General features: G+C 44.1%; 1 protein-coding gene across 2 annotated transcripts in view; it reads right to left on the bottom strand.

Moving 5' to 3' along the window:
• Window positions 1-13140, bottom strand: part of LOC122943543 — a 633637-nt gene that overhangs the window by 523919 nt on the left and 96578 nt on the right. For both annotated transcript variants that reach the window (XM_044301358.1, XM_044301359.1), the window contains exon 3: window positions 10031-10078. In XM_044301358.1, coding sequence (XP_044157293.1) covers window positions 10031-10078 — 48 coding nt within the window. The remainder of the gene's footprint in view (window positions 1-10030; window positions 10079-13140) is intronic.

Raw genomic sequence — 13140 nt, forward strand, 5'->3', positions numbered from 1 at the left:
TTGTAATACAGTTTTTCAGGCCAGACCCTTACAGTGCAGCGCCAGCAACTTTGGGGGCCCGCCCCCCCCCCCCCATGCATCTTACTGCCAGACAGTGAGCATGAATCAACCTGGTACAATCCGACAGCGCGCTGTTATAATTGGGCCCGCCCACCAAGTTACAGTACTGACCTGAGGAGGTAATGGCAGGCAGGAGAAACAGCGCGGCAGGCAAGAGAAGCAGCAAGGCAGCGGCACAGCAGCGCACAGCTTTTCAGGTATGTGTGTGCCCACTGCCTGTGTTCCCCCCCCTTGCCCTTGTCAGCGCATCCCATGAACCCTATCTGTGCCTCCCTGGCTCTTTCAGCACAGCCCGTGACCTGTGTCTGCCCCCTTGGCCCCTGTATGCGCCACCATGGCCCTTTCTGAGCCCCCCCGGTCTCTGTCTGCGCCCCTGGGCCCTGGCCCTTATCTGTGCCCTGTCCCTGGCCCTAGTATGCGCCCCTGGCCCTTATCTGCGATACCTGTAGCCGTCCATGGCCAGCAGTTCTGCCAGGTACTCACAGACATACTGTGTGGGGCTGCAGATCACACAGGAAGCTGTGCATGGGGCTAAGTACCAGGGAGCTTGTGCCCTTGGTTGCTGAGCTAAGCACTATCTGCAGTCAAAGAGGATTAGGCCCCTTTCACACGGGCGAGTATTCCACACGGGTGCAATGCGCGAGTTGAACGCATTGCACCAGCACTTAATCCTGACCCATTCATTTCTATGGGGCTGTGCACACGAGCTGTGATTTTCACGCATCACTTGTGCGTTGCGTGAAAAATCACAGCATGCTCCTCTTTGTGCATTTTTCACGTAACGCAGGCCCCATAGAAATGAATGGGGTTGCGTGAAAATCTCAAGCATCCGCAAGCAAGTGCGGATGCGGTGCGATTTTCACGCACGGTTGCTAGGTGACGATCGGGATGGGGACCCAATCAATCATCATTATTTTCCCTTATAACATGGTTATAAGGGAAAATAATAGCATTCTGAATACAGAATGCATAATACAATAGGGCTGGAGGGGTTAAAAAAATAAAACAAAATAAAATTTACCTCGCCTTAATCAACTTCGTGCAGCCGGCATCTCTTCTGTCTTCATCTGTGAGCAATAGGACCTTTGATGACGTCACTACGCTCATCACATGATTCATCACCATGGTGATGGACCATGTGATGAACGCAGTGACGTCATCAAAGGTCCTATTGCTCACAGATGAAGACAGAAGAGATGCCGGCTGCACGAAGTTGATTAAGGCGAGGTAAATTTTATTTTGTTTTATTTTTTTAACCCCTCCAGCCCTATTGTATTATGCATTCTGTATTCAGAATGCTATTATTTTCCCTTATAACCATGTTATAAGGGGAAATAATACAATCTACACTACAACTAACCCAAACCTGAACTTCTGTGAAGAAGTTCAGGTCTGGGTACCACAGTGTTTTTTATCACGCGTGTGCAAAACGCATTGCACCCACGCAATAAAAACTGAACATCGGAACGCAATCACAGTCAAAAGACTGCAATTGCGTACCTACTCGCGCGGGTTTGCCGCAATGCACAGGGACGCATCCGGACACACTCGTCTGCAAGGGGCAAGAGGAAGCGCAAAGTGCGCAAAACGGCCGTCGCCAGCTGAGCACTCAGCACACACGCCTGTATCCGCCCCAGCCTGCTGTTACTTTGTACTCGTCTTTCCTGGATTAAAGACATCTTTTGCTACACCCGGGTGAGTGCCGCTATCATTTCTTCTCCATTTTTATATATATGGCCTTAGAGTGTTTAACCTGCTGATAGCTGGGGAGTTTTCAGACTTGCAGAATCTCTGCCCCCTTTCTAACTCAGCTTCTGTCTCCAGGAGATGTCTCCACCCAGAGGACTGAGGACACATTGTTATTAGTGTCTCACCGGCTTCTGCCTTCTTCAGGGCACCTTTATCTCAGGTCCCAGACCTCCCAGCACAGTTAAGTCTACAGGAACCTAGGGGCTAGGACAGTGACTGGGCAAAGTCTCAGGATTTCAGGTTCTGAAATATCTTCTCTCTGCCTGTTCCTATTCTGGTCATAGATACCGCCCCTGGTACAGATAGATAATACTGTAATGTAAGGGATCAGCAACCTTCTGCACTCCAGCTGCTGTCAATCTACAACTCCCAGCATGTGCAGCTGTTCTTGTAACCCCCCCCCCCCCATTAAATTGAAAGGAGGATTCTTGGAGTTGTAGTTTCAGAACAGCAGGAGGTGACGGATCCCTAATTTAGGGCTCATGCACACAGGCGTTGCTCGGCCGTGCCAATATTGCAGCCCACATACAGCGGGTCCGCAATACACGTGCGCCAGCAGTGTGTACCCCGCATCATGGATGCAGACGCATTCAAGTCAATGGGTCTGCAATCCAGAAGGTCCAGTGTGGAACGGAGGCACAGAACTATGGAGTGCTTCCATGGGGTTTCTATCAGTGCCGCCGCACCGCAAAAAAATACATGTTCTATTTTTTTGCGGTGTGGCCAGATCACGGACCCATTCAAGTTGAGTTGCTCCATCAACCCAAAAAAATTAATTATAATTTTAGCAGTCCTCTCTATGTCCTGACTTGACATACTGGAAATACCAGGAAAGTCCACTCAGCCGTCAAAGACTGTGATGGGTTACCATTACCACAAAGGCCAAATTCACATCACCGTTTAGCCTTCTGTTCTTCTGATCCAACAGAAGAACAGAAAGACAATAGCACTTACCGGTAATTTATTTTCTTGAAGCCCATGACAGCACCCCTGTGAGTAGGTCCTCCCATCTAGGACAGGAAACCTGAGAAGATAAAAAGGTTCACACCCCCTCCACGCCTCAGTGATTTGCAAGGAGAAGTCCGGGGGATAGACGAAAGTCAGAAAAAAAATTACTAAAAAAGGGGGGAAAAAAATAAATAAAGGGGAGCTATCCTCCCATATTATTGAACCAGCAACTTAACTGTCTGCCTAAAAAAAAAAAACAGTCTAAAAATGAAAAATATTGGGGTGCTTTCATGGGCTGCAAGAAAAGTAAATACCGGTAAGTGCAACTGTCTGTCTTTCTCTTGCCCATGACAGCAGTCCTGAGAGACTAAAATATGAATCAAGCCGGGGGGGACTCCATTTCCTGTCTAATACTTTTTTCAAAGACAGTATAGGAACCCAACTAAAATTCCACAATCCAAATCCCATCCCCTCTTCCTGTGGTTCGCAGGCCAAACCAAAGACGGAGGCCAATAGGCACAGAAGCCACGATGCATGCATCAGGATTAAACCAAAAACAGGCAAATTCTGCCTATGGAGAGGTATAGCTGCCCAAGTCTGAAGAAAACCTGCTATCCCTGCTACAAGTGTGAAAAATGTTGGAGAATTAATTCACTTTGGCAAAACAAGGGTTAGAGAAAGCAGCACAAGTATTTTACCTAAAGCTAGCCAAGCAGCCTCTGAAGTACTTCACCTAAAGCATCAGCACTGAGATACTCTCTACCCTTGTTTGCAGCTTGGGTAAGAACAATATGCACCCTCAGTTAATTTGGTCCCCCCTCACCCCCAGATTTACCCAGCTCCCCCGGACCAGTACTGGACTAGAAGGCCTCGAGGGCACAGAAGGGGTTGGTGCAACCAAGTTCACTTGGCTCCGACATATTTCTAAAAAAGCAGAGGATCCAAAAGCGCAGCACGGTTTGCAGAATGTCTGTATGCTTTCCCCCGTAGCACCTGGCAATCTCCACCTCCACAGAGGTCCCTGCCCTGTCCTCTTCAGAAGAAAATTTATCAGACATGTTCTGGCTGGAAACATCATAATCTTCCCCGTCAGATTGCAGAATCTGTATCTTTACTGTAACTGACCCTTTCTGAGGACCGAGGCCGATTCCGCTACAGGGATTAAGTGAGGATCTGACTTCAGATTTCACAAAAGGCCTTAATATTTTTGGATAAAGACTGATTCTTCCAACACCAATTTATCCACAGACCCCTGACAGAGGCCTAGGGCAAGAAGCAGGTGAAGGTACCCTGGACCCACTACATTCTTTATGCTTAGTCTTGCTATAAACTTTCTTAAGTGTTTTTCCTACTTAAAACAATAATAAGCAAACAACAACCCAGAGTAATTAGGGTGGATCTCACATATGCAGATGTTTACTTCCCCGCTCCTCAGGATTAATACCAGGCATGAAGGCCTTGAGGATTCTAAGGGGTCGGCACGTACAGAATCTCCCGGTTCTGACATGGTTCCAGACACAGAGTGCAGCACAGCACTATGTGCACCAGATGAGAGCTGGCTGCCTCCTCCATCACATGGCCTACTCCTAATCTAGACCGACAGAGGCCTATGCTTCCTGCAGCCTCACAGGAATAGACATCGGAATGCAGGAAGCCGCATATTGCTGCCTGCCCCCACATGCATGCTCAGTAAGCGCAACTGCCCTGGTAGCCATCTTTGAGGAGGGAGTGAGCATCTCACCCTGCCAGGCCGGACCAGGGGCCGCCTAAACACGGCCACAGTGACCCCCCAAGAGGCAGGGAGGAGGCAGGAGAAAAAGGCAGATTTGCCAGCTGCTCCCAAAGGAGACTAACGCTGCCTGGGATAGGTCTCTTCACAGTTAGTAGACCCAGACCTTCCGCAGCTCCAGGGTGTGAACCCAAGGCTAGGAGCAAGAGCTCCCTAGGTACATCCTATCCAAAGGACAGGAAACCTGAACCAAGGTGTGGGGGGGGTGTGACCTTTTTTTATCTTCTCAGGTTTCCTGCCCTGGATGGGAGGTCCTACTTGCAGGGGTGCAGTCATGGGCAAGGAGAAAAAAAATGATTTTGAGCATCAGTAATGATCAGTTTGCATCAGCTCGTTAGAGAGATCCTAGACGGGGAAAAATTCCTCCTTGCAGAACTTTCTCCTTTCTAAAATAAGAAATCACTGACACAAACTGATGCTCTAAAAAAGATGGATCAGTTATTTTTACTTAACAGAGCACTAGTGTTGAGTGAAGCAAAGCAGAATTTGGTCCAAAGTTTAGGAAATCTTCAATTTACAACAAATCCGAATTTCCTCATGCTTCACGGCAGCGAATCAGTTTTTCCTAAAATGTCGGCTGCATGTGTTACAAAATGATAGTAAGAATCCCGGGAACGTGAGATCATCCATATTGCACTGCAGCTAACCTCATCCAGCGCGGTCTCCGCCATTGTCCTGTGAGCTGAGCATAGGAAAAGATGTGGCAAACGCTCATGCACTACGCAGAGTGTTGCTGATAATGATTATTAGAAGAATATTGGAGAGGGAGAGTGCAGGGAGACTTCTACTGCTTCAGTTCTATTTACTTATTCTTACATCAGCCATAAATGTAATTCAATAAGATGGAAGACTTTTTTTTATTCCAATGCCAGCGTGCCAATGAATACCATCCAGTCTGCATGACTTGGGGGGGGGGGGGGGGGGAAGGGTGGCAGGTCTTAATGATGACCATCCTCATCTTTTGCTGGCTTTACTTTTTCCAAATCATCCTAGTGAGCAAGATGCAGAGAGAGGAGGAGCTGGATGTTCCTGATGACATATTCTTATCGATATTAAATGATGTGGAAAAGGAGGAAAAGCAGCAGGAGAGTGCCGAGGTTGGAGCCGATTAATATTCTGTGTTTACAGTCAAATAACCTGCAGGAGATTGCAGGCAATAACAGCAATAACATACATATTGTCCCCCTACCTAACCATCCAAACCCCATACCAGCAACAGCCCCTGTTTAAAAAGGTGCTGCACAGCGATTTACAATGAAGGACTATGGAGTGCGGGCTAATTGGTTGCACAGTTCTTCACCACAGCATGGCCACAACCTACCAGTAGCATAGCCGCTTAATGTGGTCATACCCTTAGACCACTTTCAGGCAAGCGGGTATCACGCTGCAGACTCGCAGCGCAGCACTCGGCCTGAACTTCCAGCACTGCCCAGGTCGCATAGCATTATATTGGTTTATGATGCTATGTAACTCTTACAGTTCTGGAATGTATTGGATAACAGTGATATTATGTCAGCATTATCCAGTATGTTCCAGAACTGTAAGTGTTACATAGCATCATAAATCAATATAATGCTATGCGACCCCGGCAGTGCTGGAAGTTTAGGGCGGTTGCTGCCCCGCGAGTCCACAGCATGACACCCGCTGGTCTGAAAGGAGCCTAAGGCAGAGTGCCTTGGGTATACCCGATTTATAGGGATTCATGACTAATTCATAACTAATCAAATTCCTTGACTAAGTTTGGCAAAGTTGCTGAATCAAATTTTTCAAAACTTCGCTCTTCTCTACTGAGCATGACTGATGCTCAAAACAGATGTATTTTGTAATTTATTTTCCAATTTTTCTGTTCTTCTGATAGATCAGAGGAACAGAAAGCTAAATGGTCATGTGAACTTGGCCTAAGCCCAATGATTTGCTGAACAGGCCTTTCCTGGAATTTTTGGCATGTTGGGAAATGGAGGGCAGCGAGGACTAAAACAGTGTTGGAATGGGAATCAGCAGAGGTGTCGTTTTACTCCTTTTAACCTTTAACATTTTTTGTATTTGACCTATCGCCCCGGAAAATCCCTTTACCTCTACATGGATGTATGCTATGAAACAATCCAAATAACATGAATAAGGCAACATGTCACTGTAGTTAATTTAAACCATATATTAAGTGTCATTTATAGTTCAAACAGAGCAAAAAGGAAAAAAAAAATATATAAAAAATAGATAACACCATATATAAAACTTGATAAAAACCTTGTATAAAATGAAGTTTCCTTTTACCCTTTATAGAAGAACTGTTAAAAATTTCTGTTCTGAAGTCCTGGCCATTATCTCAGTGCCTTTCCTTACAGATCTTCCTGCCAAATCTCTTATTTATTACCTTCATCAACCCATCAGAACGGCTTAGTTATACAATTAAAATAGGACTCTGGATCATCCCAAGAAAACTCCACTCTGCAATGCACAAATAATTAGGTAGTATATCATTCATAGTTAATATAACACTTTAACCCACTTTGGTTCAACTAAAACTAGCAATAAAAGAAACTTGGCTTCTCAAAAAATAAAAATAAAGTTAAAAGCACAGAACTTAACATTCTTGAAACTCTGAAAAAGACACCTAAAGTTTTTATTAGTTGTGACGTTGTGCACAGACTATTATAAGGCTTTTGATTTTAAACTTGCAGACATGAAAACTACATAAAAAGGTATACTTCTAGAAGAATAGAGGACAATATCTATACCACTATGGTTAACCAAACACTTGCCTTCATTTTCCCAGCATTTGTGTGTCGGCCTCATCTCCCAGACTGACAGCGGCACATCATAGTGGTCTGATGCAGAGTGTTTCTATCTGACCGCGGGTCTATTGTACTGTAGCATCATCATCCGAGTAGAGTACAATAGACCCACGGTGAGAGAGGAACTCATTACATCATAAATACTCACACACTATAATGCACACTATAATGCAGTCAGAAGAGACGGTATCTGTCCAGGAGATGCAGCCAACACACGGGCCCGGTTTCCTGGACTGCACACAGTCATGGGCATGAGCCTTTACCCTTTGCCCAAAATTAACATTTAGTTAAACACTTACAAGAACGGCACCGTTAAAGGGGATGTCCTATTAAATATATTCATTGTATAGATCATTACAAAAAAAATTGTGTTTTTCAATTACATGCAGATAAAATGACCCAATGTAAAATGGCTCCACCTAGTGTCCATCGTGTATAGCATTGTGCATGGCCATCTGAGTGGTGTTGCCGATTACACATGCTCAAATCCCGCTGCCCACACCAAGGTCTCTGCATAATGATAGTCAGTTGACTGCAGAGGAGCTAATAAAAATTGTGCTCTGCTGGTCAGAGAAGGACCAGAACATCTGCAGTAGTATTGCAGAATAGTTTTGAAGCTTCCAGCTGCAGGGAATGCATGACAGGATTATATTGTTAGCTGCCAGAGAGAGAAGGAGGCTGATACTGTCCAGAGTCCACCTCCAACAGCACAGATTAATAGTAGCACCACATGGAAGAAAAAAAACTATTTTTAATGCAAGTAAAAATGGCAAATAACTTTCAGCTATTAACAGCCTCTCTGTTCTTTTGGTGTAAAAGGATTCAAGGGCTGACCCTTAAAATTCAGTAGAGAACTAGGCGGACTTGTGTATAACCATAGAAACAGTGAGACTCCCTCTATCCCATTGTTTAATTTGTAAAAACAATATGGCACATAACATACAGTAGGCAGGAGGTCTCAGACCAGTAGCAGGACAACCCATTGTAGTGGTAGCATTATTCCACAGAAAGATTTACAGTATAAGGTCACCAGAGATTAACCCCTTAAGGACCTGCGCCCTACGTGTACAGCACAGATGTCCGTGACTTGAGGACCAGCGCCGTACAGCGCCAGAAGATGCACCCGCCCGATCCGTGACAGGGGTCTTGCAGTCACTGATAGCCGGACCCCTGCTGCATGCGCAGGCATTGGTGAAATCACAGATGCCAGCACATTAACCCTTGATGTGCCACGGTCAGCGCTGACCGAGGCACATGCGATGTGTGGAGGGAGAGATCAGCCATCAGGTCCCCGCTCTGCTGTGACAGGGACCCAATGGCAGGGAAGGCAGCCCAATGCCTTCCTTAGGCATCGTGGCTGCCTTCCGGGAGAGTCTATGAGATCTAGCCCCCTGGATCTCACAGGCAAACAGGCTGTAAGTGTATTACAGTCTAATACACTTGCAGCCAATGCATCATAATACAGAAGTATTGTGATGCATTGTAAAGGTGATCAGAGCCCCAAAAGTTGGAGTGACAAAAATTTTTACAAAAAAATTTAAAGTTTAAAAAAAAGGAGACATTAGGTATTTACTTCGTAGTGCTTCCGTAGGGTTCTGTTCCGTGCTTCTGTTCTGCACCTCCGGATTTGCGGACCCGTTGAAGTAAATGGGTCTGCATCTGTGATGCGGAATGCACATGGAACGGTGCCCGTGTATTGCGGATCCACAAATGCGGTCCGCAATACGGCAAAGGGACAACTAGGGTCGTGTGCAGGAGGCCTCACAAAAAGGAACTTCAGACCTGAACTGCTTCTTAAATAGTAGGTTTGGGAGATTCTGAAAAATTTCAAGATTTGCTTCTAAACTTCTAAGCCTTCTAACGTCCCCAAAAAATAAAATGGCATTCACAAAATTATCCAAACATTAAATAGACATATGGGTAATGTAAAGTAATAACTAGGGTTGAGTGAACCTGTGGAAGTTCGGGTTCGCCCAAACTTAAGGTCAAAGTACGGGTTTGGGAGCTGAACTTGACCCGAACTTCACCCCGAACCCGGACCCCATTTTAAGTCAATGGGGACCCGAACTTCACTTTATTATTTTCCGTTATAACATGGTTATAACGGAAAATCATAGCATTCTTAAAACAAAATGCTAAATAAAGTTTCTATTGAGGAGTTAGAAAAAAAACCAAAAAAAAAAAAAACACCTCATCCAATTGATCGCGCAGCCAATTTTAACGGAAAATAATAAAATCACCCAAACGCCGAACTTCAGTGAAAAAGTCCCAGTTCAGGTTCGCTCAACTCTAATAGCAGATATTTTTGGAGGTATTACTATTATAAAAGTAGATAAATTAAAATTTACAAATTTGCTAATTTTTCAAAATTTCGGGTAAATTTTGTGATTTTTCATAAATAAAAATTAACATTTTTTTTACTCAATTTTACCACTGTCATGAAGTACAATATGTGACGAGAAAACAATCTCAGAATGGCCTGGATAAGTAAAAGCGTTTTAAAGTTATCACCACATAAATGGACACGTCAGATTTTAAAAAAATGGCCTGGTCCTTAAGGTGAAATATTGCAGGGTCCTTAAGGGGTTAAAGTCATCACATCATCCGACCCTAAACAATACATTATCCTATTTTGAGGAAGAGCCCTAGTAAACATATGCTAAAGTTTAGGCCACAGGAACCTTCCACTTACCTTAGCCGTGCATGCACTACATTGTTTTCGATTTTCATTACCGGATCCCTGTTAAAGAAACATCTTGTTAAGATATAAAATTATTTTTTCTGGGGAAAGGAAGAATACAAAATATTCATTTTTTTCTGGCAGGGCAATAGAAGCATCTCGCCAGAGAAATAATGAGAAATGAATGTTTTATTATTTCAAAATCTGGTTCACATTTGACAGTTGGCACCTTTATTACATTTCTTTTACATTTTCTAAAAATGGGCTAGGAACTCTTCCTTGAGTACACATGGCTATGTATTCACTTGATGGCTGACCAGCATTAACAGGAGGTACGGTATGAACAAATAGCCTCAATGCTAAGTTGATATGTTGCGGAGAGGTCTGTAGCAGAGAACATGTGGTAAAACCCTGAGGCGAGTCTGGATATACAAGTATTTACTGCTGAATTTGCAACATATTCAGAACAGAAATTCATCCTAATTCTAGATCAGGCCCTGCCACCTTTTGTTGTTGATGTCCAAGTTCCATAAACAGTGGTGCTCAAGCACTGTATGTTGGAAAAACAACACTTCCACAAGGCTGCCTAAATAACAATGCAATAACATGCTGCCACTAACATAATAGTAACATACACTGCACAAAAATTAGCTGTATACACTTCTCTGGTGCCAACCCATCTTTGGTGCTCCTGTGGGTCATCATGTCTTTGTAGTCATCTGGATGTGAATATTTTGAGAGCCTTGTACCCTTGAATGCAATGCAAGATCACATTGAGTCTGCCAGATCACAAGCCACTCTGCCAGAAATAGTAGTCCCACCGCGTGGAGTGTCTTGGCTGGTGGAAGGTGGGGTGACTTTGGTATTAGTGTGAGAATTATAAGCAGGAGGCTAAAGTTGAACAAATAACTTGTTTACTTTACTTGGTGGCAAGTTACAGAACACATCCAAACAAGATGAGTTATATAGTCTTTTGGAGTTTCACATACATTTTTCAGGCAAGGTTCCTAAAACTCAGTGTCCTAGTAAAAGCATCTAGAGAAACAGATTACTGCAATTCCTCCAAAAACTCCTCTGCTATGCAGTTTTAAGTGAAGATTACACATTTACCCTTGATTTCTGCAGCTCATGCTATGAGGCCTGCAACCTACTATAAGCATGTTCCTTAAGACCATCACACTCCAACCGAAAAGAGTTGACAGAAAGGACTGAGCTCAAGATGGTCTAGCTTCCACCCTCCTTCCAAAAAGGTCCTTACATTGCCCCAGCCACACCAGAGACATTCCTAAAATCATATTACAGTTTTTTCTGCAAGTAAATAAACAGTGCACAAACAATAGAGAATGTGACTGAAGATGTAGAAAGAGGTTACAGCAGCATCCTAGTGGGGCATTACACAGGCATGTAAAGGACTGATCATATGGGCACCAGAACCAGCACCCTTGACTCTATACACAGTGTTTATTGGACAAGACACCAAAAAGCCAGCTTCAGTATGGGCTTTGCATTTGCCAATAAATAGGTATAAATCCCAGAGCTGTGTAAGATGCATCTAAACAGTATTGTAATAATATATTTCTGTGGCCGTTTAATGCATCTCTAAAAGCAAAAACTTAACTAAACAAGGAGTAGTAGCATCCTAAAATATCTGTTCTAGATTTCCTTAGTTAAAGAAAACAAAAACCTACTATTTTCCAGTTCATAAATACCAAGTGTGTCTTTCATTTCAGTTAATTTAAAAAGAGCTATATTGTAACTGTTCCCTGGTGGCATTTGGAGAGCACTTGCCCAGAAACATTATTGAATTTCACTGCTAGTTATGTACACAAAATGTGGTTATGCAGAAATGGGAAAAATGTAAAAAAAAAAAAAATGGTGGTCCCTGACAAGTGTAAAATTACTTTCAATACAATATCAATGACACTGCAAATAGCAACAGGTATAATCAATAGGCATAGTAAAAAACAAAAACAAAAAAAGTATAACAAGGAAACCTAAGTGAAATTCGATATGGCTGCTTTGCCGAATTTCACAAAAGAAATTCAAAACCGCATTTCTTTGTGAGCAGCAGTCGCAATGACTGAAAACGGCGATTGCACCGCCCCCTCATCATTGAACCCCTCAGATGCTGTGTTCATCACTTTAAAAATAGTGTTTCTTGCATAGAGACCATCGCAGCTATCTTGAGTGAAGACACTGCGTGAAATCTCACGCGGTGATGTGATGACATCCCGCTGGCCAGGCTGGGTGACATCACCACCGCAGATTTTGGCATATATCTGTCTCAGATTCGGTTGCAAAAAGGATTTGCAGCTGAATATTGTCTTCCCTGCTCACCAGGGGCGTTGCTAGGCTAAAACATTTGGGGCCTGGGCCCCTGATGTTTTGTCCAAGGCCCTGAATGTACTGCCTGCCAGGCAGATACAACTGTATTGCAGTCCTTAGGATGGCAATACAATTGAATATAATGCACTGCAAGGTCTGATCAGTGCTGAAGGCAGGGGTTGAGAAGGACCTGTGTTGATGTCACCCTCATGTGACCAATGCAGGAGAGGCCCGCAGTGAAGAGGAGAAGTCCTGGGAGAAGAAGCTGTGGTGATGTCTGCTACATGAGGAGAGGTAAGTGAAGGGAGAGGCAGAGTAATGCTGGGAGTTGTGGTTATTTAACTGGACTGTATGTTAGGGCTTAAGGAAGGTATCTTATCATGGGACTAAATGTTCAGGAGTGATGTTATTTACATGGGGCTGTATATTGGTGATGGCTGGGGGAGGGAGCGATTTACATGAGACTGTATGTTGGATAAATCTGGGGAGGGGGTGATGTTATTTAAATGGGACTGTATATTCATGGTGGCTGTGGGGGGGAGCGATGTTATTTACACGGGACTATGTTGATGGCGGCTGTGGGAGGGAGCGATGGTATTTACATGGGACTGTATGTTGGAGGAGGCTGGATAGGGGGTGGTGTTCTTTACATGGCACTGTATATTGGAGGGGGCTGTAGACAGAGGGGGGATGTTCTTTAAATGGGACTGTATATTGGAGGGGGCTTGAGAGATGGTGTGATGTTATTTACATGGGACTGTATGTTGACGGTGGCTGGAGAGGGGGTGGTGTTATTT

The sequence above is a fragment of the Bufo gargarizans genome, chromosome 7 (assembly GCF_014858855.1).
Source record: "Bufo gargarizans isolate SCDJY-AF-19 chromosome 7, ASM1485885v1, whole genome shotgun sequence".
In the NCBI taxonomy this organism is placed as follows: domain Eukaryota; kingdom Metazoa; phylum Chordata; class Amphibia; order Anura; family Bufonidae; genus Bufo; species Bufo gargarizans.